Consider the following 25568-nt stretch of genomic DNA (forward strand, 5'->3'; position numbering starts at 1 on the left):
ACTAAAAGAAATAATATCACAAAGGAAGCTCCATCTCCATCTCCATCAAGCTCATCTACCTTTTTTTCTTCAAAAACAATAATAATTTTTTTTTTGGTATCAAAAACAATAATAATTTCGTTCCTTTTTGGTTTTTTTTTTCCTGAAATCCGCGAGATGAAGAACAAAGTTAGCCTTCTGAAGTCGATTTTACTGTTTCTCTCACTCTCAGAGCTAGCTAGCTCCAAATTTCACGGTATCTTCTATTCTTTTTCAATATGTAAAGTCACTACATATGCGAATCTGGAGTTGGATTTCTCGTTCAGCATTTGGTCAGCCTTTCTATGATTTCGCTTACAACTCTTAGGCGGGACTAAGTGTTAGAATGGTTGCAGGAAATCCAGCTCATGAAATGGTGAGCATCTTGAACCGGAACAGAACATCCCCAAAACTCACCAACCTAAATGAGAATCCTGGCCTTGGTTGCATGGCCCTCCAGTATGTTGAGTTCTGCGAGGGGAATTGCAATGTCAACAACACTCTCGGCTGCGAACCCCCTGAAGACGACTTCACTCAGGTTTTTGCCCCAAACTGTGGTGTAGAACTTCCCACTTTTGGAGCCATAACAGGCCATATCCTCGGCTGCAGCTCTAAGTATGTAGCACCAGAAGTCGCTTTCTCAGACATTCTCTTTAGAGATAACAAAACCTTGTCGGTGCTTAGAAATAGGTCGCATACCGAGGTTGGAGTGGGAGTGGCTAGGTTGCATAAAGGTACCTTCTTTTGGTGCCTTCTCTTTAGCGATGGTGGGACAAACTCCTCCTTTGCTCTGGAAGATAACGGCCGGGCATCAAACAAAGAAGAGGCTGCTACAGCGGAAGTGCTTTTCCTTGTAGCAATGCACACATGATTTGCATGCGCCTTCTCGACAGCTTTCTGGGAATTCTCTTGTCTTCCTCCTGTCTATTTAAGCAACACCTTACGAGTTGATTTTCAAAGGCAAACCATTGCTTGTTGTTTGGAAGGACTAAAGAATAGATGGCACATTTTGTGTTAATGAAGCACCAAGTCAATGTTTTCCTTTATTCTTTGGAAAGAAAAAAAATAGTAACAACTGGTTAAATGGACAGAATTTAATCGCACTCGCTATACATAAAAAGTGAGTTGTCTTTACTAGAGAATGAAAGGCTTTGCATAGACATCGAATGGTTGACAAGCAGTTAGCTGAGGCTCCTGTCAAAACAGATCAAAATAGATTTAAGAAAAATTACCAACCTGTATCAACACAATAGAGTAAGAAAGGATTGTACCTGTCTTAATCCCCCAATTGCACTTCCCCCTGTCAGAAGCATGCTTAGTACAGTCGTAACAACTCCACTACCACCAATACCACCACCATCATTCCCTGTATTCCTTATTGTGGTGCGCATCGAATTCAGAATGCTTCCATAGGTTGTGCCTTGTGTGCTGCGTTCTATCGCTTGAATAAAACAGAATGTCATAGCACCTGTAGACGTGATCTTTGACAGCGCCTATACATATAATATGTTTCAATCATGAGTGGAAGAAGCAAATACAATTGGAAGGCGTATGACTAGATTCGTTCGACTTACTGATGTGTCTGCCGAAGTCTGGTCATCATCACATCCACTGATCGATATGGCTTCCCCACCAGCTGTTCCTTTCCACAAACCTGACCTAGGGCGATGATCCTCCCACACATACTGCCCAGCTCTGTTTCAATAACAGAATATGGATGTCAGTTAAATATAACAAGCAGTAGGAAAGGTAAGCAACTTAACTTTTAGGAGCAGCAGCAACTGAGGGAGGACTAACCTGTTCATTCTGCATAGGAAGGGTAAATCCAGGACGGTGCCACTATGGCAAGCATCGATAATTGAATGGAGCTTGACACCATGGGGAAGAGGACGCACAATGGTAGCGTTGATCTCATCATCTACAATCATCCCCTGAGTTTCAAAATCAAGGGGACAGAGTGTTTCATCATAGCCATCGACTTCATCACCGTTGTAGTTTCTTTGACGCGAACCATGGCCCGAGTAGTGAAAGACAAGTGAGTCGCCTGCTGTGCATCCCTGTACGAGCCAATACAATGCCATCCTCATGTTTTGCTTAGTCGGGATACGATATGGATCAGTTTCTTCCTCTGCAACAAATTTATGTATCCATGAGAATGATGGAACCACAATTATCTATTATGGAATTCAAATTTCAAGAATCAATCAAAACTCAGTATGAAGAACAATTTCACCACACTGGTTCAGGGCATTCTGATAAGTGAAATGTTATCAGATTCAAAAATTTCCAAGTAAACAACAATATAGGCATAGAAAATACTGTACCGGTGAGCATGAGAATTGAATCTGGGGAGAATTTGAACTTGTTGATGAGAAGGTGTCGCATGCACTTAGCGTCGTTGATGCAGCCTTTGAGCTCGTGGCGAGAGAAACGGTACGAGATACCACAGATCACAGCCCTCTTCCTGCCATGGGGGTGAGGCAGCTGACCGGGAGGCGCGTGGATCTGGTGGGGTGGAGGAGGAGAGGCGGAGGAAGATGGTTGAGGAGGAGGGGCGGTGCGAGGGTCGGCGATATGAGTAACAGCCTGGCAGAGAGCGCAGCGTATAGATCGGGCGCCGGATGGGAGCTGGAGAGGCGTCCGACAACCGGAGCAATTCACCAGCATCGGAGGAGCGTAGATGCTTGAAGGAGGTGGCGGGAACATTATTCTCAGAAGGAATCAATCAGGTGAAGAAGAATCCGATCACCAAACCAAATCATATGAGAGAGAGAGAGCGCGTGAGGAAGACGACACAGTCAATCAAAGGAGGCGGCACGTAGACAGACGTTAAGGAAACGTCAAATGCGATTAAGGCTTCACGAAAGCCCATTTAACAGTTTTAAGCCCAATGTAGTAGTCCCCATATATACAGATCTAAACACTGGTTATGTATGTATGATTGGAATGGAAAAAAACAAAAAAGCAGAGTTGAAGAGCTTTCATTCAAAGTGACAACATGTATGGAAACGGCCGGGAGAGTAAGTAAATAGATGATGGATGATATATGATTTACTGGAGTCCTCCCTCTCTTATAGCTCAAACTACTTGAAATCAAACTTTCTCTCAAAGTTTAACATATCCATGACCATCACCAATGGGGAGTAAAAGAACATTAATATATATTAACAAACACTTTCCATCTCCAATGTGAGACTGATTTATTTAGACCATACAATTTACGAACAACAAGTGAAACAAAAACTACCACTTCTCAGAGGTATTATTGCAAAATGAAATAACAGGATGCTACGACTAGATGATGATGATGATGATGTTCGAAGACATCATTGGCATTTCCATCAGGATCAACATTCAAGAGAACAACGAACGTGTCTTATTGCGTTCCAATCGAGCTTCCCTCTGAGAAACAAAACATAGGTAAGCAGAGAATTCGGAAACAGAATAAGGCATAATGTGAATTTACAACAACCTCTTTCTTCTTGCATTCTTTATACACATCAAAATGATCCTGGCATTTACTCTTGTCGGATCCAAATTCTTCAAGACCTGAGAGTTCGATCATGAACGAAATTGCTCAAGAGCTAAGGCATAAGTAACAAACAAAAACGAAAACGAATAAACAATCAGGAATCAACAAAACCGACGAAATCAATATCTTATTAGATCCGAACTCTAACAAAATGGGATTTAAGCCACAACAGAACAGATGAGTAAATTAATTATCACCTTGAAGTGGATATATTGAGATCTAATCAACGGTAAGGGTTATGAGATACTTGTAAAACTTTGACAGAAGCAGAACAACAATTCCTCGAAACTAATAAGAGATTAATGGGAGGGGAACATGGAAGCGTGACTCACATTTGAGAGACGCAGAGTACTGAAGATAACATGGAGAATCAGATATCCGAGCCGCGCTAGGGTACGACGCACCCGCCTCTTTCGTCGTCATTTCCCGATCACCGTCTCTCTCTCTCTCAACGAGTTCCGTGCGTGAAGAAGATACCCTCGTTCAAAATGGGCCTTAGAGGCACTCAGGCTGCCTATAGGTTCATCAGCGGGCCTTTATGTCTGGCCCAAAATAGAAGTGCACGCTAGTTTCGTCTGTGCTTTTTTAAACACAAGATGAATTATCATTGGTAGTAGTTTAGGAGGCAGAGGGACACACACACAGCTCTTACGAACATTCATGTTTCACTAGGCAGTTGATTCCGGTTACAAAAAGATTCGTCTTTTAAAGCAAGATCTAGGTGACTATATTTGATTACAAATCATCTTGTAGCTGCGTTAGAAGCACGTCACTCTCATGGTCATGGGAATCGTTTTCACTGTTGTTTTCGTCCACCACATCAATAAGAGCTTGGTATGATTTGTCTTGAAGATGCCCGGACTGCCTCAACAATTCCAAAACGGCCTCTTTACTAGTAACAGCCGATTCCTCTTCACAGAGCTTAAAGAAGCCCGACAGCATCAACACCTTAGGCCTCCAATTGCTGGACCCTTCAGCAGAAAAAGCTTTTCTCAGACAAGTCAAAGCCTCTGGAATACACCTCTTTCTGGTATGACCATCAGCTAGGATCTCCCACGTACTTGAACTCGGTTTTCCTCCCATTTCAACCATGTGGTCGAACAACCCCTCAGCTTTCTCTAGTTGGTCGTTTTTGACATACGCATTCATGAGAAGATTTGGTATCCTGGGGTCATAAGAAGACTTGACTGGAAGCCATTCCTCGTATACCTTCTCGGCCCCTTCAACATCTCCCATTCTCACCAGCGACGAGACCAAAGCATGGTAACCCAAATTGGGAACGCTCGGGGCAACAGATTTGTAGACGTGCCAGACCCGGTACAGCTCTTTCTTGTTACCAACGCTGCCGTACAAACTCAAGAGGTAGTGATATGGAATGCGATTACGACCAGTAATCCTTGCTTCAACCTTCCTCAGTGCATCTTCGGCTTTCTCAGTTTCGCCCATCTTAATGTACATGGTGGCCATAGTGCTAAAAGTGGTCCAGTTGGGATTAATAGCAACATCTGATTTCATCTGCTGGTACACTAGTTCCATTTTCTCAACAGATCCTAGGGAGCCGCAGGAGGAGAGCCAGATGTTGTAGGAGTAAATGTCGAGACGTATATCTTTCTGCTTCATCTCGAAGACCATGGCGTCGACTTTGTCGAACTCCCTAAGGTTCATGTAGAGAGTCATCATGACGTTGAAGGGAAGCGGGTGCAGGGCGTATCCTTTCTCCCTCATGGTGTTGAGCAGGGATTCAGCTTTTTCTCTAGACTTGGCCCTCACATAGGCATTGAGGAGGGAACCATAAACTCTACGGTCCTTGAAATTCTCAGGGAGCGTGAGGAAGAACTCTTCGGCGTCTGAAATGCCACGCACTTTTCCGATTAGGTCGAGCTGGATTGCAGCATCACTTGCAGACAATCTAAACCTTTCGCCTCTGTTGTTCATCCAGTCGTACACCTATACGAATACGATCAAGTAGGGACCCCCCGGTTAAAAGGAGATACAAAATAAAGATAGAGCAAAAAAGAGTTACGCGACAGAGCTTGGTTGGGACCTCAAGAGCTTGGTTGGGACGCTTGTATTTGCGAAGCTCCTTGACGACCCGACAGAGCTCCCACTTGGTAAGCTTGCGGCCTCCTTTCTCCCACTGATTCAAGACGGAACCAGCGCCGAGCTCCGGCTTCTCCATCAGAGATATCTTCTTGTAGATGGCATTCCACTGGATAATCGGCCTTCTCTCGTAATCCACCGTGCCGTAGCCATAAACCTGGGAGATGGAACACACGATTGCTGCCGTCTTCTTCGACAGAGCTACGGAGATGGCAGGAGATCTGCAGCGAGGGAGACGGGAATACGAGGCGGAGGAAGCCAGTGGAACATTGCGGTTTTGGACCGCCTGAAGCAGCATCCTCTCTCTCTCGTTAGGTTTCGGATAAGTCGAAGCGCAAATGTTTTTTTTTTTCTAAACGAAAAGACGAGAGGGGTAAACTGGTAAAACAAATTAATGGACCATCAATCAAGCAAGGCCCAAAGGCCTACGATACTACTGACCAAATCAGAGGGTTTTTCAATCTTATACAAATGACTGAATGAGTGAGTGCATATCATGTATTCTCTAAGGATAACAAAGCTGCTACATCAACCCAATACCATTGTCTCTATTTGTTGTATTGCTAACATCCAGGCCATTTCTTATGCAAATGATCTTCCTTCTTCTTCATATCTTGGTGCACGTATACTTTGGGCCTCTTTACCTGCAATTCAACATTTTCACCTCAACATTACATTCCATGCTCTTATTTTGATGAAATACTATCCCCACTCCCACCAATATTTACCAGGACAATGGGAGGGAAACCTCGCCGCAGTTCAAGTCTCTCAAACCCTTCTTCATAAAACAAGCACTTGTACCCATCTACAGAGGTGTGCTCGCTGCACAAAGCATGACAACAGATTACATATTGACCACCAGTGGTATCTCTTTTTACTATAAAGTATGAACTGCTTTCTACTATATGATAATATACTCACTTCACCAGATACGTGAAATTTCGGTTTTGCAACTCCTCCACTACTATCTCTTCTTCTTTTGAGTATCTGCATTGCACCATAAAATAAAAAATTTATCGCCTCCTAAATAGTAGTGGGTGCTTCTCAGTGGTAACTCTTTTTCCATGTATACTGACATTTCCTTTACTTTGACGAGCCCTAAAACAGGCTAGTACAGCTAACATACATAGAAAGAAGAATCAACCATACCTCCACGGAAAAGCATCTTCACAAAAGCGAGATATTCCATTCATAGCACCAAAAGTGTCTATGTGAACCCACTCTTCTCCAGCTACATTTACAGGATGGCCTGAGAAGCATGGAAGGCACCAGGTAAATTAACCATACTGTAGGAATTTATCAACCAGAGGTAGATCTACACCACAAAACTTAAATGGCACGTGAGTCAAACAAATACCGACTACCATATTTTTCTTGTTTGCCCTGGTCAATGCTGCTAAAATAAAAGGAAACCCCCATACACAGAATAAGTCACTCACTTATTTGATGCAAGCGCTTCAAAGCATAGCCGCTAGGATAATTGTAGTAAGATGCCATGAATGTTACAACCGTGCACCCTGCACTACAGAACAAGGTTAAATTGACTAGCAAATCCCTTTCCTTCTCTACTTAGCAAAGATAATTGCTTACTATTTCTACCTGATTGCGAAAAACGCTAACATAACCATGTTCACCAGTTTCCAAATAGTTTTCTTCCTGTTATTGTAGCTGTAAAATGAAATCGGATTATATTAAGAGCTCTTAAGATACTGAATAAACAAACGTCTTAGCTATGATTAAAAGCTTAGCTAGCAAACATCAGATAGAACTCATACATTCTGCTAGCAGCAACTGCAGCAGACAAGTTGAACATTGGCACTGAACTAATGATAAACCGGAGTTCCTGCAGATATCAAGAAAGATAGGTACGCCTATGTCAGAAAATGGTTAAGACACCTTGATGGCTACTGAGATAAGTAATCCATCTGATTACCTTGTGTGGAAGTTTAGAGTATAGTATAACGAAGGATAAAACTGGAAGAATAAAGAATGGAAGCCTCCTGTCAGCTAAAGCACCAAGCTGCATAAGAACAAAACAAATGAGAATAATTAACAGAGATCCTACCTAGAAAGGAACAAGACAATATGACAGATGTTAGGAGGCCTCGAATTTACCAACGAAAGTGGATAAGCTAATAGTAAAGAACGTGGGAGTGCCGAGGTGAAGTACCAATGTACAGAATGTGTCTGGTCAAGAAACTAATTTTCAAGGAACAACAAATAATTACATTTGCAATTACACTATTGTATGGAAATTCTAAATGGTTATCATTGTAAAAAAAAAGGCAATCCTTTATTCAGGCAGTGTAAAAAACTGCAAAAGAACTATGTATCATACAAAAATAAATAAATTGAGGAAACAAATTTTGAAGGATACACCCCAGTCAGAGCTCCGGTTTAAAATGGAGTTAAACCAGAAAACATCGAATTCTGGCCAGACAAACTTTTTCCACATGATAGAGTCAACGAAGATGGTAAGACCTGTGGTAAGGACATTCAATGACCACAAAAAATAAAAACTGACTCGGGAACTAATGTCTCTGAAGGGAAAAAGCAAATAGATTACAAAATAACGAGGTACTCTAACCAACCTACAGCCAACAAAGTGGTTCCAACACAATACTTAAGTGCTTTCCAGAAGGAGATCGATCTGGTCTGTCATTGATAGACGTAAAGCAGCCGCATCAGATGGAAACAACAAGCCAATCACACATATACAGAAGCTCAGTACCTAAACTATTCAATAATCATGACCAACTCACCAGTAAAAGTTCAAGACCAATAGGCCCAAGCAGTAACATCGTATCACATCTGAAGATTACGGTGGCACAAATCTGATTACCCGATAATAGACATGTCAGCAAACCCATAGTTTTGGATATTATGATCTGGAAGATATGTTACCACGAATATCATACATACCAGGAAACTCAAAGCCGAGTAAAAGTTTTCCTTTAACCAATTACCATATGCCAGATTAACTGCAAGGATCCAGATTTCAAAACATTAGCAGCACCTAATAAGGCCTAGGCTAGATGGGCCATGGGAAAGAGTGCCAGGCCATCTGAAGGACGATTACTAAGTAGAGTCAGGTGAATAGAAGTAAATTACCTAATCCCAAAGCTAGAATATTAGGTAGAGGACGAGTGCAGTAAAAAAGAAAATGAAACTGAAAAGTGGTGAGAAGTACAAAGAAAGTTTCAACTTGATGTCCAAACTTATTTCTTATCTGTGAAAGAAGTAGCTTTCAGTCGTCAGTGTATAGGAGGAGGAAAACAGCCAACAAGATGCAGGAAAGAGATCACAATTCCAAAGACATGGGAAGGGAAAAAGATTAAAATAGGGAAGTGTAGCATGGAAACAAGAAAGAGAGCAAAGAAATATCATACCTGAATCCGGAAAAATCTTAGTGTGGACAATATGATGCAGCCCAACACCAAACGAGCTGTAAGTCAATTATGATGATGTGAATTAAAAAGAGGACAGTGGTTTAGCGGGGAAAGAAAGGGAGAAACAGGGAGAGAAACCTGCAACAAGGCTATAAAACTTGGGGAAACCTAGCCAGCTGATAACTGATACAAGGGGTGATGCAAAAAGAGAGACTATGAAGGCTCCTGCAAGAAAAAAGAAAAAAAAAAAAAAAAAGCATCCAGTAGAACAACACTAAATTGATGAGTGAGGGCGTAATTCAACAGCCCTTACCAATAAAAGTTCGAGGGACAACACCGGGGAACTCTAAATGGTCATACTGAGACGGAAGTAAAAAAATCTAGATCAGTCTGGAGTTATAAAAAAAATGCTGTAAGGCTCCAGGAGAAGTAGAGAGAGAGAGAGAGGTCACTGACAGAGTCCAAATGGTGGCGATGGTAGAGAATGTCGTGCATTGACTAGAGAGGCAAGCGAATCGGCGAAAGAGTGAGACTCTAAAAAATAATAAAAACATTATGAATAGAGAAAACCTACTACCTGTACGTTGAAGCTCTCTTCCACCTTAGTATATGGTGCCAATATCACATAAATTGCAGCAACAGATCCCAGGATCAAATCATATCCTGCTCTTTTTTTTAAATAGAAAAAATTCAGAAACAAAAAGGAAAGAGATCATCTGGTGAACTGAAGAAAATTACCATAGGATTGAAGAAACTTCTTGGCCATTCTCGAATTCGTCGGCATCATCGGGGTGGGGAATATCCAAATCAGGCAGCCGGACTAGTACTGTATATGAGGGAAGGAATAACGAACGAGCTTTCCGATGGGAAGCAAGGAAAAGAAAGAGAAATGGGCCTTCTTTTTCTTTTAAATGGGTCGGGGTTTATATATGGGCTCATGTGTAAAAGCCCATTAAAATCAGTTGTGTTTTTGTGGGGGTATAAAAAGAGCAAAGGCAAAGACGAGAAACCTCGAGAGAGAGAGAGAGAGAGAGAGAGAGAGAAGGAAGAAGCCATGGCCGCGGAAGGTGAGAAAGAATTCTACCTGAGGTACTATGTTGGGCACAAAGGGAAATTTGGACACGAGTTCCTGGAGTTCGAGTTTAGAGAAGACGGCAAGCTCCGTTACGCCAATAACTCTAACTACAAGAACGATACGATTATCCGGAAGGAGGTCTTTCTCACCCCCGCCGTTCTCAAGGAATGCAAGCGTATCGTCTCCGAGAGCGAGGTTTTCCGATTTGCTTTCTCATGGTTTTCCTTTTTTCGTTTACTGTCCGCGTCTTGCTCGATCTACGCCTCCTCCGCTATATTGTCAATTAGGGTTTTTTTTATTTATTGTCAATTTAGGGCATCTTGCGATTGGAATGTTTTTTGAAACTTACACTGAGGAGAGAATACTACCAGTATTATTAGATTTAGTTGTTGATGCGGAGAATACTACCATAGATTTAGTTGTTGATGCGATTACCATAGGTAGATGTTAATTTTTATATGTTTTTCTTTTTTTGGCAAAGTAGATACTGAAAGAAGATGATAACAATTGGCCGGAACCTGACCGTGTTGGGAAGCAAGAGCTTGAGATCGTCATGGGCAATGAGCATATCTGCTTTGCTACATCTAAGATTGGATCTCTTGTTGATGTCCAGAGCAGTAATGATCCTGAAGGACTTCGCATCTTCTACTATCTTGTTCAGGTCTCCTCTCTTTCTCTTCCAACCCTTTTTTTCTTTCTTTTAGGATTAAACAGTAAGTAAGCCCTTATTTTCCTCCTGCTTAGCCTAATCCCGTTACTACTCTCTCTATAAGAATGTTCTTCTACATTTAGGACTCTGCCTCTTTCCCTGATTCACATTGTCGAACTTTAACATATAGGCTGTGGTCTGCTCTGGTTATACTAATTGTTTGTTTCTGATGTTGCTCTCTCTCTCTCTCTCTCTCTCTATAAATGGTTCTCAACTTTTTTCTGTAATTATTTGTGCTCACATGTTCCTTTCTGAAACATTCATGCTTGCAGGACTTGAAGTGTCTTGTTTTTTCGCTCATCTCGCTGCATTTCAAGATCAAGCCTATTTAGACGTATGATATCATGTCAAGACCAGATGAATATGTTGGGCCTTAGTGAGTGGAATTTGGTTGTTTCTACGTCTCTGGTTCATTGATGAGTGTGAATGCGAGTTTCATGTGTTGTTTGGTTTGAAAACCCTGAGTTCCATTCCTGTGCTTCTTTTGCTTTGAATTTTTATATGACCGTTGGTACTGAGTGGGCAATGGTTTGGCTCTTCTAAACATCGGGCTGTGAATTTTTCATGGTGCTATTATTTTGCAATAGTAACGATTGATATTGGGAAAACAAAAGATGGGTGTGAAAGTCCGCACCTAATCAGATGATGGTGCTTACGTTACAGCTCATGTTGTCTGATTGTCTAGCTATATATGTAGTTCCATTTTGACTGCCCAAGCTGGTCCATTGAGTCCTACAAAACTAAATAAACATATAACTGTCAGAGTTTTTATATTTTCTTAAAAATAATCAAAGGTTATTAGATATTGGAAGATTATTTTCTGTTGTCTAGTTTGATATAAATTGGTCTGGTACCTGTACAAGGATACAAGCCTACAAACCTACCTGAAGAACCATGAAATTTGTGTGATGTTTCCGAATCCGTATACACTAAGAAGAGTTTTAGGCCAAAAAGCAGAAGTACGGGTGGAAGATATGAAATGAGGTACAAAGTGGTGGTTGTTAAATGATTGGTGAGGAAGAAAACGCTTTTACTTACAGAATTGAGTTCAACTACCTAGTACTGTAGTTGTCGTTGTAGTAGATGTTTTCGTTTTTTTTTTTTTTTTTAATTTGGTTTGACAGTTAAACCACGGAAGATGGTCGGGGAAATTAAACATTCCTGAAATTACTAGTAGGATGAAGCCATGCATATTGGACTAGGATGGTTTATTGTTGTTAAGAGTGAGGATCGGAAAGACAATCCCACCTTGTGAATCGTATTGAAGACAATTGCGTTCAAGGTGGGTGGGATTGTGAGCCATTTATCGACTACCTACCTTTATTGTTCTTGAGTTTGAGTCAGCATTAATTTGGTATTCTTTCTATATTGCATTGCGTTCAAGCTTCTACCGGAAGATGTGACCCGAGTCCAAGACTAACCTTCTTAATCGTCGTATTGAAGAAGAAGAAGAAGAAGAAGAAGAAGAAAATATACAAAAAGACAATCCCACCACCTTGTGAAGAGAGGCAAGGATCAACCTTAGTGAGGCTGGCCCAATTTGCAACCCTAAACTTGTTAAAGAAGTTTTTGTTTTTCTTTAACGTTATTGGGCCTCCGCTCACTATTATTTGAAGGCCCAATACTCCTGTCTTCTTCTCGGGTCCGAACGAGAGAGAGAGAGAGAGAGAGAGCGAAGGAGAGATCTGTGAATTTGTATCGCCGGTCAGTTCAACCTCCCCACCGATCGAAACCATGAATCCCGAGTAGTAAGTTCCTTTCTCCATCGGCGCGTATACTTCAATTTAATCCCAGCGCTGTCATATATATATATATATATATATATGATGATTATGATTCTCTTGCGATGTAGAAATCTAGGGTTTGGAGATTGATCCAATGGTTGGTTGGTTGGTTTGAATGATTATAATTAGTCTCACGGTCTGATCTCTTTGTGTTAGTGGACTGGTAATTTAGTGGTCGCTCTTTGTGTCTCTGTGCAGCGACTATCTTTTCAAGCTCCTCCTTATCGGGGATTCTGGCGTTGGCAAGTCTTGTCTACTCTTGAGATTTTCTGTAATTTTTCTTTTCTCTGAGATCAAACTTCTTCTACATTTTTGCTTCTTATCAGGATTTGAATAACTCATGTTTGTTTGTTCTTCTGCTGCAGGATGATTCTTACGTAGAAAGCTACATTAGCACTATTGGAGTCGATTTTGTAAGTTGTTTCCCTTCTTTTTTTTTTTTTTTTACTTAACTACTTGGAGGCTTTGATCTCACCTTCTATATCTCTTCTTCAGAAAATTCGGACCGTGGAGCAAGATGGGAAGACTATTAAGCTCCAAATCGTATGTATCTCTATTTTTCCCTCTTTCTACTCTTGTGTATTTTTTGCTAAACAAGACTAGTTTAACTTTATAACTCTGCTACATATCTCCTCATCTCTCACCGTCCAAGGTTGCTCTTCTTGCTTCTCATTAACTCATGACCATGTATTTTCCCCCCTTCACTATCTTTCAGTGGGACACTGCTGGTCAAGAGCGGTTCAGGACCATTACTAGCAGTTACTACCGTGGAGCACATGGAATCATTGTAAGCTACTTACTTCTGTTGGTTTCTTACGTTTTCACTCTTTTAGTATATGTACTAACAACTTAGTTCCACCTGGTAGATTGTCTACGACGTCACAGATCTAGAAAGCTTCAATAACGTGAAGCAGTGGTTGAGTGAAATTGATCGTTATGCTAGTGACAATGTGAACAAACTCCTGGTTGGGAACAAGTGTGATCTTGCTGAAAACAGAGCCGTTCCATATGAAACAGCCAAGGTATACTCATTTCTCTTTTTACCAACTCTCTCCTTTTCAAGGTTTTGAAATATTCATCCAACTGTAAGGCTATAATTGGTTTCCTGGTGATATTTTAAACATTTGTAGGCATTTGCCGATGAAATTGGAGTTCCTTTCATGGAGACTAGTGCAAAAGATGCTACAAATGTGGAACTGGCTTTCATGGCAATGTCGTCATCCATCAAAGAGAGGTATTTACCCTAACATCATTTATCTATTGCTCAGAAGATCCATTAGACCTGATTCAACTTTTGCAAAGCCATCACTCCTTTTATATTGATCTCAGCAAGTGATCACTGCCTGCTTGCTGAGTAAAAAGTGACTCTGTTACTAAAAAATGCATTCGGAAAGGGAAATGAATTGAAACTTTTTGAGCAGACCGATGTTGACCTTGCAGCGGTTCATATTGAAAATTTCAAGAAGCTTCTCGTGTAGTTTGTCTGTAGCTATAACCAATTTACAATTTGAATGTGTCGTATGATTGAAATTGATTCGTGGTTTGGATGCAGAATGGCAAGCCAACCAGCGGGGAACAACGCAAGACCGCCGACAGTGCAGATCAGAGGACAGCCTGTGGACCAGAAGAACGGCTGCTGCTCAACTTGATTGAATTGATACCATCCTTCTAGAAAAGTGTTCCTTCCCTTTGACTAGGCTCACTTGTACTTGGTCCTTTCACAAGATACCCTTAAATGTGGCAGTCTGTAATTAAGATTCTTGGGTTGGTTATTATTCTGTTTTTCCCGTTTCTTATTTTCTTTACCTCGTCCTTGGCACTAACTCTTTCCACCATTATTGGTTTTTCATTGCTACCTTTTTGGGTTCTATGGACTCTCATTTCCTAATAACAAATGCATTCATCAATGAAAACAAAAGGAACCAAAGTGCAGTGAGTTACCGGTGTGAGTTCGATCTTTGGTAGAGGTTTAGTTTAAATGTAATCTCCATGGTTTATGAATACATAAACTGCTTATAAAACACTTAGTGTGAAGGTAGTCTCCGTGTTGCTAGGTTGCAAAGCCATGAATGAGAAAAGAAAAGGCTTCTTTTGCATGCCTCTGTGATGCAGAATTCATATGCTCTGGTGTTATCCGAATACAATAATATGCACAGCCGAATACAATTGATTAAATTCAGTTCGTCAAACAGAGTCTCTGATCAAATTCATTTGCGTAGCTATAAAAACTTTGCGAAGTAACATCCCAAATTACATACATACATACATACATACATATCCATCTGCAATGCACAAACATAGAATAGGGTGAAACAAATCTAGTGTTGGTTGCCGCGGATGAGGCCTTCCAAATGGTGGAACTGGGCCTTCAAGGCGGCGTGGTCTTGTCGCATCCTCTGCAAGCGATCCTCAACCATCATCATCTCTTCCCTTAGGAAATGCATTCTCTTCTCCAGCCACCCCAAACTCGCCCCATGTCCACTGTACTCGTCGTACCTCTCATGGTACTCTACTTTCCCCCCTCCTCCTTTCTTCAGCAGCACCACTATCGTCACCTGTCCACACTTCCACCAATTAGCTTCTCTCTCTCTCTCTCTCTCTCTCTCTCTCTCTCTCTCTCTCTCTCTCTCTCTCTCTCTCTCTCTCTCTCTCTTATTCACCACTAATTTATCCAAAACACACATACCTGCATCAGTAAGATCACTGCAAACGCTATTACTATAACCTGCCTTGTCCCGCTTTGTCTCGTCACAAACGATGTCAGATTCACCCACACTTCACTTAAGCTTTTTTTCACTACCCCTCCTCCCACCATTTCCACCTTCCTCTCCTCTTCAAATTCAGATACTGTTTCTTCCTTTGCTGCTAGCGGTACACCATCCTCAATCAACTTGTTCCCTGTAGAATAAGGTGTCAGCAAGTTTTTTTCAAGGAAAAAGCTTCTGTTAATCATCAGTCTCCAACACTAACCTTTTTGGTTTTCCAGCTTCTTCTGCTTCAACAGTTCATGTGCCTCCAAAAATAATAAAAAGAAAAGAAAAATAAACTTGTTTAAATTCCTACAGAAACTGAAACAGAAGATGTTGATTCAATGACCGCTGACAAAGTACCATTCTTATCCAATGTGCATAAGCTTCTCTACACTCTTCCAAAGTAGACTGCACTATTTTCCCTGTAAAAAGTCATAGATGTCAAGCCAGATTTCAGAACCATATAAGAAACTCAATTTCAAAAGCTAAGAGATTTCCATATCTATAAGCAAACACTGATGAACTAGAAGCTTCATACTCGATAGGAAGGAGAAAAAAATGAAGGACAAAGGAAGAGTAAATTAAGCTTAACAAACCTTTCCACACTGTTCTTTTAGAGAAGGCCACATTGAGATAAACATCCAGTATACAGCCTTCTATCGAGTCTCTGCAATCTCTTTTCACATCCCAAACCCCCTAGAATCAGCCAAAGTTAACTAATTTCACCTATAACACACATCACCTAGCAAACTACTGATAGCTTTCGGTGTAAATATTCTCCTACCTCTACAGTAAAATAATCTGCGTAAGGCACATCGCTGATCTCCTGTGATGTCTCAATAACCAGATGGCTGGCAAAAATAAATTGTAATATCAGACGACATAGGATAAGCATCTATGAGTGCAAACTTACTTTGCTTTGAGGATCTAAAAAAAAAAACAACACAATTTCTATACCTATCTCTGTACATCCGAAATTTCTGTGACTCCTGGCAACCACCAAACTTTGCACCTTCGAACGAACTCCGACAGTCAAGCATACACATATTTGATATTGACCGTAACCTAATACTGTATATATATAAGAAAGACAAATTTTACCAAAATATATTTTTATCGGATGTTGAAATGAGACATTGCGGGTGTGTCCAAGCTTTTCATGAGGCTGCCAAGAGGTACACCTAAACTCTGCAAGTACAAAAATCTCATCTGGATAAAAGAACACCGACAGAGAGAACATATAAAAACAACTAACCACAACAACGAAACAATTCCATCACTTAGAGCTCTACCTTTGTCTCCACAATTTTTATGGAAAGATTCAACAAAACTGACGGCACCATCTGAAAAAAACAATCTAAAGAACTCTTCTACTGGAATCTGCAAACGCACAAGTAAAATCTATTTACGTACATACGAAAGTCTGCATTCAGTTAATGCTTATATTCTCGTAAATTTCATAGGGAGTGATTCCGCAATTTCCTCTATCCCATTAGACAAAGAAAGAGACATTACCGAAAACTTTGCCTCTGCTACCTTTGTAAAATCAGATGATACTGCATAGAAACACAAAACTTGTGCGGTGAATCCAAATGAGAACAAGAAAACAGATCACATTAACCAAAAATAATAGATGAGAGATCATGTATGTATAATTAAATTGATCGGTTCAGCAGGATATAGGGTCTCCAAACTGAGTACAAGCTTGATGGGACAAATTGGGTACTAGTGAAATATCATAAACAGGCCAGAAAATAAAGCTAAGTTACTACACCCCAATAGACCTTATATAGTAAAACCATTATGAGATATTTCCCCATCGACCATTTGAATTCAAACAGAGACAGTTTAAGTTCCAAAAATATCAAACAAAAAGATTAGACACATAATGACATAGACCTAGAATTAGAAAGACGTAAATTGATTGTCCACTTTAAGGGAACCACCACTTCATTCTAAAGCTAGGAAATCCAAACGTTTGCATTTTTAACAGGTTGACCTGAACCCAAAAGATTACCGTGTGGATTACTAGCATTCACACCCTTAAACAGCTGACTTGAAAATGATAATCTGCCACATTACCAAGAACATAAAAAAAGAACTAAAAAGAAAGTGAGGAAGGGACTTTAACTACATTTAGGTGCGTTTATATCTTCAGGCTTCCAGTTGAAAGTATTGGCTGAAGAAGAAGCCATAATATCTTCAACTGGTTCTGCAGACCGCTGAACAGAAGAAGGTGAAACACCATTCTGATTAATGACAGGAAGACTGGAACTGCCTGAAAGATGAAGATTTTCATCCCTGTGAAGGAAAGATAGTAAGCGGTGAAGCAGTAAGTTACAGGAACCAGGTACACAATATGGTGGAAGCGGTCAAATTACCTCAATGGGATATCTAGTTCATTTGCCAAATCCATGGAACTGAGTGCCCTTTTAACAACTCCATCATTTACCTGGTTTTTGGACTCAGATAAAGAATCCTGAAAAGATAAGCCAAGAAAGATGAGTAAAAGGAAAGAATAAACAAGCTGGCAACACGCCTTAAGCAGTAAAGAGCAGTGCGTTTGGCAGCTGCTGTTCAGTCACCTGAAGATCACCTTCTGGTTTGACAGCACAACCATATTCCAACCATCCATCGTGGATAAGCTTGAAAGCTTCATCACGGGAAAGAAAGGATGCAAAGAAGTACTGGGAAAGAATGCGGTTCTAAGATGAGGACAGAGGCAACAAAGACAATGAAATAAGAGGCAGAGAGAAGTCGTGGTACCTTCTTCCCTCCAGCTAAAATCTCAATGGCATTGGGAAAAATACCAGCAGTCTTTGCTCGTTTAACACAAGAAATTTCGGCAAAAGGAATAATTTTCTGCAACAAGAGTTGCGATCAATGTTGAATAGAAGCAGTCAGTGGAGAGAGCAAGGGAAGAGATATCACTATGGTACCTTGGTCTCATAACCAAAGATGTTGGAGTAGAAGCAGATATAATGGATGAAGAGGTACATATGACCCTGCAGAAAGAAAGAGAAGCCCAAGGGATATAATAACTAGGATGGTCTCATAACCAAAGATGGTAAGAGTAAGAAGAATCCTCTCCTGACAAACATAAACTCCGTAAAGAGATAAGTTAAAGTACCTGGAGAAGAATACTCTCTTGACAAGCACAGTTGAAATCTTGAACAAGGACCTACACAGACACACACACACACACTCATGAATCATACAATTCAGAAGAAGAAGAATTTATGAGACACCGACAGAGGCAGAGGGAACACTTACTTCCTCAGCTGGAAGCCGAAATAATTGGCGATACTCTTCACTCCTCGACATGACTTCAGACTGGAACATACAAGTAAAGAAATCACAGATCAGCTTGAGATCTTAAAAGAGGAAAATTCAATTCATCTGATACCTGATTATTGTCACCACCACCACGGCTGGGGCTCGGAGAAGACGTGGAAGGATCATGGCGATCAGGTGAGCCCCCAGAGCGAGATCCCTCGGGGGACGATGGTGTGGGATCGGAGACTACCTCCGCAGACGCAGACGCAGACGAGTCAATCTGAATCCCCGAAACGGAAGCAGTAGTAGTAGAAGAAAGCATCGCCATGAGAGAGAAAGTGTTGTTGTTGGTTAGAAGATCATGTGAGAGAGAGAGAGAGAGAGAGTGCTTTGGCGGTCGTTGGGTGCGGCGTACGATGTCAACGTCAACTGCCATTAAGTCAAATTCGATCGGCCCCTCTGGGCTCGGCCCATGCCTTTGGTGGCCCATATCTGTTAATGGGAAAGAGAGAAAGATGATTGATTTTGATTATTCCAGTTTTTCCTTCTTCTTTTTTTTATCATATGATAATATAAGATGATGATTCTTAAAAGGGTTAATACGTAATGCAAAAGTGAAGCAGAGTGGTACTTTGGTAAATAAATAATTTACATCACCATGAGTTCAGTTGTTGATGGAATAGGAACGAGAACATACAGTGTGGAGACATTCAGTGAATAGAGATGAGAAGCTGGTCAAGGCTTGGAAGACATTGGGCAGGCCGGTTTGAAGATTGTTGAGTGTCATAGCTCTTGTCACCTCCACTGCCTTCACGTGCCTCATCACCTCATCTTCCACCTGCCTCTGACACGCCGCCAGCTCACATTTCTTCTCAGACAGCGGATCCCGTCCGTCCAATGCCTCCGGTCCGGGGCCTATCCCAACCGTCGAGTAGGCCTGGTAGTACTTCCTTTCTATGCTCCTAAGTGAGGATGCCTTCTTCTCCAGCTCCTTTCCTGCACTCTCCGTGCGCTTTTTCATCTTCACCTCTTCCGCCTGCTTTATTGATATGACATGTACCACGTTTACAAAGCTCTTTATGGCTTCTGACGCCACCGTATCAGGCACCCGTTCCAGGCTCTGCTTCCATTCCTCACACAAGGCAAACGACTCTGGCCTCTGTTTCTTTGGCTCTTCGTTGCTCAGGCTCAGCTTGAACCAGGCGTGGAGAGAGCAGATGAACTCTCTCTGGTATTTGATGATGCGACAGAAGCTTGTATGCCACAAGGATACGGCTGACTCTAAGTCCCTTGTCACCTGCCGGTGTACCTCTGATGTTGACTCACCTTTCTCTGTTTGGTTCATCAGGCCACGGACTTGTTGCACGATGTTGTTCTGGATTTCGTGGTACTCGTGCATTGACTTCCACATGTACATTAATCTGCATTTCAAGCGACACATGGCATTTAGAGACACACAAGTAAATAAACAAGCCTAGACCAAGGCTTCTAGTCACATGAATCAACCTCTAATTTGCATCAGACTGTTATCTGAGCTTTGATATGTTTACGAAGCCCTCAAGGAACAATGAAAAACAAAAACCAACTTCCACGAAAAGAAAAAAGACTGACCCATGGCAGAGTTCAACAAGCTGAGGCACAAGGTCAATGTCCCGGAGGCGAAGAATGGCACTAGACGTGGTTAAAACAGCTTCTGAAGTGACAATGATGAGTGATTGCAATCTGGTTATAGAAGTTTTAGTCTTGTTTAGCTTGGATTCATCACCTCCTTTGTACTCCTGACTCTGCAGCGCAGACAACTTCTTCTCGTGCTCAATCTTCACTCCTTCCCTTGCCTAATTTTTGCATCCACAAAAGTTTGTTAATTAGAAGTGTTGCCGTTGGTAAACCGAACAACCCAAAAGAAAGTACCTTGACATCCTCATAAAGCTTCTTCTCCCAAGCGAGGAGTCGGTCTAGAGTAGAGCAGAGGCTGCTGAGGCCGCCCTGATCATCATTCAGGGTAGATGCGTCGAGCTTGTATTTGACAGCCAAAGGGGGTTTTGAGGTCCAGCTTGCGCTCAAGTTGCTGAACACACTGCTTGAATGATACACCGTCTCTGCAAAAACATCCACGGAGCGAGAGAATGAAACGGTTTCAATGCAAACACATCCACGGAGGCGAGAGAATGAAACGGTTTCAATGCATCATCTAGTTTAGTAGAGTGTGGGAAGTAAACTTACTCCTAAGGTTGCTGAAGCTGCGGTCGAGCTCAGCCCGGCCGATCTCAAGCATGGCGGAGACCTGGTCACCAGCGGAGGCAGCCTTGTCGAAGTATTCATGAACGGCGTCAAGTATCTCCTTCAAATTCTTGTGCCTTACCACCATTTTGGTCTGGTAGCAGTGGGAAGAAGTGGTAACATTGTCAGAGTTGCCTTTGCCGGTTGGGACTTGCTGCTGTTTCTCCTGCTCTTCAATACCGGATCTGGAGGCGTGAGTATCGGGCTCCCCATCTCCATCGGAAGAAGAAGAGTTGGCAGTTAAACGGTCGTGGTCGTCGCCCCACTCGCTGCAGTGAACTTCCTCGGCGGCGTCTCTCAGGGTGTGGTCGGATATCTCAGTTTCAGCGTCGAAGTCGGAAGGAGGATGGTGGCGAGCTTTGCGTTCGAAGAACTCGGAGTCGGGGGGAGAGGGAGGGTAGAAATTCTCCCAGTTCCAGACGGAGGAAGCTTGAGAAGGAGAGCGAGAGTAGGTTGAGTTCTGATGAGCAGTGGGATAGAAAGACCTACAAGTTGTGGCAGGAGAGGCAGACGCAGAGGAGTCGGAGAGAATGTGGGGAAGCCTCCTCGTCGTCCTCCTCCGTGTCTGCTTGCTGCGGATGGGCGGCGGAGCGGGCTTTGGGGAAGGGGAAGGAGGGGCACGTGGCGCGTCGTGGCTGGAGGAAGGGCGGAGAAAAACAGCGGGAGTGTTCTCGGAGACGGAGAGGGGTTCGCCGGAGGCGAAAGAGGAGAGGGCAGAGCCGGTGAGACGAAGGGAGCGGCAGTAGTCAGAGTGAGCGGTGGCGAGATGGTGGCGAGCGTAGACGGCGTCCTTCATCAGACGACGTCGCTCCTTGCAGCGACGGACAGCGTCCTCACCGTCGAGCTTGGAGGCCGTGCATCCCATCGCCAACAACACTTTAGTCTTTTTCCTCTCTCTCTCTGTCTTTTCAGTATTTTTTTCAAAAAACCTTTTTTTTTTTTTTTTTTGGTCTTTCTGGCAAAAATCTATACTACATTTTTCAGGTCCACCGAAAGAAGTTCAAAATAAAATAAAATAAAAAAAACATATTTCAGAGAGCGTTTTCATGACCGAGGTTTCTTCTTTCTTTGCTTGTACACGTACACACAAGACAAGACATTTTGAAACTGCTGTAAAAAATTTAAAAACAAGAAGACACGTTTGGAGGCCCAACCCACATAACCCGAAGGGTAAAAGAGTGCGACCAATGGGCCTTACTAACTCACATGTCCATCAATCAAATAGCAGCATTTCTTATTTCAAACAATGCAGACAAGAGTTCGTGTTTCCCCTTTGTTTATCTGCTCAACACCCAAAGAAAGGCCTCTTTTCTAGGACTCGACTCTGTGTGCAAGTGCAATCAATCACATTCCGTCTACAACCAACCAAGCCATCGTCATTCCTAACAAATTTGGTAAAGCACCATCAGATTCCTCTACCCACCACCACGAGTTTTCCACCAACTGATAATAAATAGGTTTAAACTAATGTACCCGTTGCAGCAATTTCCGGGGATCCCATGCAATACAAAACTCTCCTCCTTTTTCAGGGTGACGATGCTGATGAGATGCTCATGCTTTCACTTTCACTGCCCCCTTCTCTTGTGAAACCGAAATCTCCAAATATTCCCTGCATTTTTGTGATTCCAGGATGTTCTTTATTAACCTCATCATATTTTCTTACTATCTTACTAAACTTCTAAAAAAGAACAATGAGTTGTAGATACTTAAGCATGTCTCATGTACGTACCACTGCGTCATTGACAGCATATGCGACGCAGTAATGTTCCTGTTGAAAACAAAAACGGTTATAGCATGCTCCACTGGCTTATCCACAAACACATATCAACAACATGCATCATTTACAATATATAATCATTGGTATTCCACACCAATCATCTTTAGGTCTTTTTTTACTCTCCACATACATACATAAGTGCGAAATCAAGTTAATAAAAGGTGAAGACAGACTTGCCTGCATCATGTGCCACTCTTCAAATTCGTCAAACAACTCCAATCGCTCGATCCTAGAAACACGACATGCTCATTTAAGATAAGAGTCCAAGAGCAGTAGGCTTTCAAGTGAAAGGTCATGAATTGAAGAGAGATAGAGAGAGAGAGAGAGAGAGAGAGAGCTCGTGGCAACAACATTTCTTAGCTGTGTCTAGACAGAGTGAACTTTTCCGAAAGAGTTCAGACCAGAGACAAGGTATGAATAACACAACGCTGTTACATGATTTTAACAATAAGTACAGTACTGACCTGCGTTTTTCTTGAGTATCAACAAAACTACCATACACTTTTAGCATGTCCCAGGCAACAGCCCTCTGATACAACGGAAAAAAAAAACAGAGAGAAAAAATATGAGAGGCCATATGTATCATTTATATTATACTTGAAAGTTGGCCCTGCTTTTATCATATTTTTTTAGCTACAACTAGCCATCAAGACCACAATGAAAGACTGACAACTGCATGTTGGTATTTCAAACCAGAAATGATTTGAATTTTAATATAATGTCACAATGATAACCCATTGCCACATCACAATCGATAGAATTATACAAGAAATCGACTGTGACCTAGCATAGAATTTTAACAAGCATGTTTTTTTGTTAGATGACGTTGCACTCAACTTCTTCCATATTTGCATTTACAAATATAACGTTGCATGTCAAACTGTTTGGCAATGCAAGATTTCAGGCAAGAATTAAATTATGGTAATATTCTTACGGAAAAACACACCTGCCATCCGTTGTCAAGAAACAATCTCTCCTTTGCAAGTAAAGTTGGTGATGCATCAATGCTTAAGAGAGCACACCCCCGACTCTGAAGCACAAAAACACCGCTAAGCTTTCAAAACAAGCTCAACTAAAGGCAATTAATCAGTACAAAATGTACCCAGGTGGCAATATCATAATATTTTACTAGACTCTATAGTTTGGCAGAAAGCTCAACAAGTTAAGCTTTAACCATATAGAAGTCGCTGCAACAAGAGTACAAAATTCGTACCTCCAAATTTCTAATCATTTGATGTCCAAATGCATCATCTGGATGGATCTGCCAACAGAAACCCAACAAGTTAGACACATCAGCAGTGAGATTCGTATCTGTAATATTATGCAGATAAAGAAAAAATCTCAATATGCCAGAAAACCTGCTCATATAAGAAAAATACTGCAGTAGTAAACATTTTTGAGGCCCAATTGACGATGGCACGGCTTGAAACGGGGTCCAGATAAATCAAAACACATTCTGCAATAATAAATGTCGGCAGACTGATAATGATATTAGGGATCAAGTAGGTTTATCAGCAGTCAGCATCTGTTACCATATATCTATAACGCAAGTAAAAGAAAGGGTTGAGGAAGAAAATAAATTTATTCATGCGTACCTTGGATCCATATCTGCAAAGGATATAACATCTCTTAATTTTGGTATATCACGCAGGTCAACTGGAAGTAACTTGTAATGATCACTGAGCACTTGGCCTTCCTCTGCAGAGTTAAACACATGACTAAAGTAAGGCACTAAAAACGACAAGCCAACGGTAAAGAACAAGATTGGACTGCACTAGTTGAAATGCATAATTTTTTTACATTAAGAAAAAAAATTAAAAAAAAGAGGCACTTTTCTTACCAATAGAAATAGATGCATTAGCTCCAAGTTTGTCCCTCAGTTGGCTGGAGTTTTGAATAACAGAAGCCTTCTTACTTGTTACCTAACGTAAGAAGGAAATCCAATTGGCATTAGACTCAATATATCAGATGAATACTTTAGCTGAGCACTCATCGAGTAAAATCAAATGAGCTACAAAATGAATTTCATGAAGAGTACCTCCTTAAAATCCAACTCTACATACAAATGGGGCCCTTTCCCCTCATCCTACAAAATGAATAAGACGAATGGAGAATTGGGTAAGCTCTGGTGACCAAATTAAAAAGAAAAGCGTTAAAAAAAAAAAAAAAAAAAAAAGACACACCAGCAATTGAAAAAACGTAGTATCAAAGCCAGCTCCGAGTGAGAGTATCTGTTTCTTGGCTGGAGCTGTTTGATAAGAACTTTCTAGAAACTGAGAGAGAAGCTTTCGGAAGGCAGCCCAACGGGAAAAGTAACCTAGGAAACAAAAAAAAAAAACACCGGTAAGGACTAGGGTGAGACAAACAAGATACATAGCCACTCATATATTAATGGGAATGAGAGTAACCTCGATTAATGATGGGAGATCTTCGAACAGGCCTTTTCACAAAGAGGTGAACATAGTCGTCGTTCATATATCCCTTTTTGACACAAGACCTTATTTAAAATGAAAAAAAAACAAAAAAAAAGCAAACCTCTTATTCAAATCTCAGAGATCCATAACAACAAGCAGCAACCAAACCATAGAGAATCTAGGAAGAAACCCTAAATTAGCGAAAAGAAAAGGAAGTCGGATGAGAAAGAGCGTACAATTTACTGGCGGATGCATCGTCGTTAGTAGCCTGAACGGCCGCTCTATTGCTGCGAGATTCTGCCATATCTTCCGAACGCAAAGGAAGAAGAGCTAGCTCCGGTTCCGGCTCCTGCTGCTGGAGGCTGGCTGTTTTAGGCAATTGGCGTCGGTGAGTCGCAAGGAGGGACTGTTTGGGACCATATGGGCTTCATCTAAACGCGGTTTAGAAATCTTTCTTTAAGGCC

At 41.5% G+C, this 25568-nt stretch overlaps 9 protein-coding genes and 1 pseudogene across 28 annotated transcripts; 3 read left to right on the forward strand and 7 right to left on the reverse strand.

Moving 5' to 3' along the window:
- Positions 1-8: 8 nt before the first annotated feature.
- On the forward strand, positions 9-1064 carry LOC104773537 (uncharacterized; annotated as a pseudogene). The gene is made up of 2 exons (XR_015580100.1): positions 9-235; positions 375-1064. The product of XR_015580100.1 is annotated as an uncharacterized LOC104773537 (transcript).
- Positions 1026-3003, reverse strand: LOC104773538 (metacaspase-1). The gene is made up of 5 exons (XM_010498176.3): positions 2343-3003; positions 1816-2146; positions 1593-1713; positions 1290-1511; positions 1026-1212 (listed from the first exon to the last, which is right to left on the reverse strand). Exons 1-5 carry the CDS (start codon positions 2722-2724, stop codon positions 1153-1155), a joined length of 1116 nt encoding a protein of 371 aa, XP_010496478.1. The 5' UTR covers positions 2725-3003; the 3' UTR covers positions 1026-1152.
- Positions 3004-3155: 152 nt separating this feature from the next.
- LOC104773536 (cytochrome c oxidase-assembly factor COX23, mitochondrial) lies at positions 3156-5497 on the reverse strand. Of its 2 annotated transcripts, XM_019242686.2 has the most exons (3): positions 3883-5497; positions 3491-3567; positions 3156-3420 (listed from the first exon to the last, which is right to left on the reverse strand). In XM_019242686.2, exons 1-3 carry the CDS (start codon positions 3971-3973, stop codon positions 3373-3375), a joined length of 216 nt encoding a protein of 71 aa, XP_019098231.1. In that variant the 5' UTR covers positions 3974-5497; the 3' UTR covers positions 3156-3372. The 2 variants fall into 2 exon arrangements, with proteins under 2 accessions (XP_019098231.1, XP_010496476.1); XM_010498174.3 differs by having other exon boundaries at positions 3156-3567; positions 3883-4126.
- Positions 4197-9934, reverse strand: LOC104773533 (dol-P-Man:Man(7)GlcNAc(2)-PP-Dol alpha-1,6-mannosyltransferase). Of its 18 annotated transcripts, none has more exons than XR_015580088.1 (22): positions 9778-9934; positions 9617-9702; positions 9496-9537; positions 9353-9398; positions 9178-9264; positions 9040-9095; positions 8762-8894; positions 8573-8631; positions 8413-8484; positions 8242-8305; positions 8028-8131; positions 7766-7837; positions 7584-7670; positions 7426-7493; positions 7250-7318; positions 7090-7172; positions 6800-6899; positions 6572-6637; positions 6379-6472; positions 6191-6294; positions 5595-6002; positions 4197-5497 (listed from the first exon to the last, which is right to left on the reverse strand). XR_015580088.1 is itself a non-coding variant. In XM_087484555.1 (20 exons), the coding sequence occupies exons 1-20, from the start codon at positions 9824-9826 to the stop codon at positions 6214-6216; spliced, it is 1518 nt and encodes a 505-aa protein (XP_087340681.1). In that variant the 5' UTR covers positions 9827-9934; the 3' UTR covers positions 6030-6213. The 18 variants fall into 18 exon arrangements, 6 of the variants coding, with proteins under 6 accessions (XP_087340681.1, XP_087340682.1, XP_087340684.1 ...); XR_015580089.1 differs by having other exon boundaries at positions 8762-8879; positions 9778-9933; XR_015580091.1 differs by having other exon boundaries at positions 8762-8879; positions 9617-9707; positions 9778-9906.
- On the reverse strand, positions 4286-5948 carry LOC104773535 (pentatricopeptide repeat-containing protein At1g02150). Its single transcript, XM_087484544.1, has 2 exons — positions 5595-5948; positions 4286-5497 (listed from the first exon to the last, which is right to left on the reverse strand). Exons 1-2 carry the CDS (start codon positions 5946-5948, stop codon positions 4286-4288), a joined length of 1566 nt encoding a protein of 521 aa, XP_087340670.1.
- A 64-nt stretch (positions 9935-9998) lies between the features above and the next one.
- Positions 9999-11436, forward strand: LOC104773532 (protein mago nashi homolog). Its single transcript, XM_010498168.3, has 3 exons — positions 9999-10309; positions 10599-10775; positions 11096-11436. Exons 1-3 carry the CDS (start codon positions 10094-10096, stop codon positions 11153-11155), a joined length of 453 nt encoding a protein of 150 aa, XP_010496470.1. The 5' UTR covers positions 9999-10093; the 3' UTR covers positions 11156-11436.
- Positions 11437-11730: 294 nt separating this feature from the next.
- LOC104773531 (ras-related protein RABD2a) lies at positions 11731-14525 on the forward strand. Its single transcript, XM_010498167.2, has 9 exons — positions 11731-12105; positions 12208-12571; positions 12806-12878; positions 12973-13020; positions 13103-13150; positions 13323-13394; positions 13474-13629; positions 13738-13841; positions 14160-14525. The coding sequence occupies exons 2-9, from the start codon at positions 12558-12560 to the stop codon at positions 14254-14256; spliced, it is 612 nt and encodes a 203-aa protein (XP_010496469.1). The 5' UTR covers positions 11731-12105; positions 12208-12557; the 3' UTR covers positions 14257-14525.
- Positions 14526-14756: 231 nt separating this feature from the next.
- Positions 14757-19472, reverse strand: LOC104773528 (protein VASCULAR ASSOCIATED DEATH 1, chloroplastic-like). The gene is made up of 19 exons (XM_087484550.1): positions 19331-19472; positions 18764-19125; positions 18631-18690; positions 18488-18538; positions 18297-18362; positions 18124-18219; positions 17943-18044; positions 17739-17836; positions 17492-17658; positions 16873-16913; positions 16650-16737; positions 16459-16545; positions 16315-16369; positions 16142-16208; positions 15954-16053; positions 15718-15779; positions 15578-15620; positions 15294-15505; positions 14757-15162 (listed from the first exon to the last, which is right to left on the reverse strand). The coding sequence occupies exons 1-19, from the start codon at positions 19341-19343 to the stop codon at positions 14926-14928; spliced, it is 2007 nt and encodes a 668-aa protein (XP_087340676.1). The 5' UTR covers positions 19344-19472; the 3' UTR covers positions 14757-14925.
- LOC104758214 (nitrate regulatory gene2 protein) lies at positions 19218-22006 on the reverse strand. The gene is made up of 4 exons (XM_087484549.1): positions 20857-22006; positions 20545-20732; positions 20245-20468; positions 19218-20054 (listed from the first exon to the last, which is right to left on the reverse strand). The coding sequence occupies exons 1-4, from the start codon at positions 21776-21778 to the stop codon at positions 19298-19300; spliced, it is 2091 nt and encodes a 696-aa protein (XP_087340675.1). The 5' UTR covers positions 21779-22006; the 3' UTR covers positions 19218-19297.
- On the reverse strand, positions 21909-25474 carry LOC104758224 (leucine carboxyl methyltransferase 1 homolog). The gene is made up of 14 exons (XM_087484562.1): positions 25341-25474; positions 25099-25187; positions 24874-25007; positions 24729-24776; positions 24531-24612; positions 24286-24388; positions 24049-24169; positions 23904-23951; positions 23637-23720; positions 23155-23219; positions 22868-22919; positions 22643-22681; positions 22387-22522; positions 21909-22295 (listed from the first exon to the last, which is right to left on the reverse strand). The coding sequence occupies exons 1-13, from the start codon at positions 25406-25408 to the stop codon at positions 22439-22441; spliced, it is 1017 nt and encodes a 338-aa protein (XP_087340688.1). The 5' UTR covers positions 25409-25474; the 3' UTR covers positions 21909-22295; positions 22387-22438.
- Between the last annotated feature and the right edge of the window lie 94 nt (positions 25475-25568).

Source organism: Camelina sativa, chromosome 14 (assembly GCF_030686135.1).
Source record: "Camelina sativa cultivar CO46 ecotype springtype chromosome 14, ASM3068613v1".
Taxonomy (NCBI): domain Eukaryota; kingdom Viridiplantae; phylum Streptophyta; class Magnoliopsida; order Brassicales; family Brassicaceae; genus Camelina; species Camelina sativa.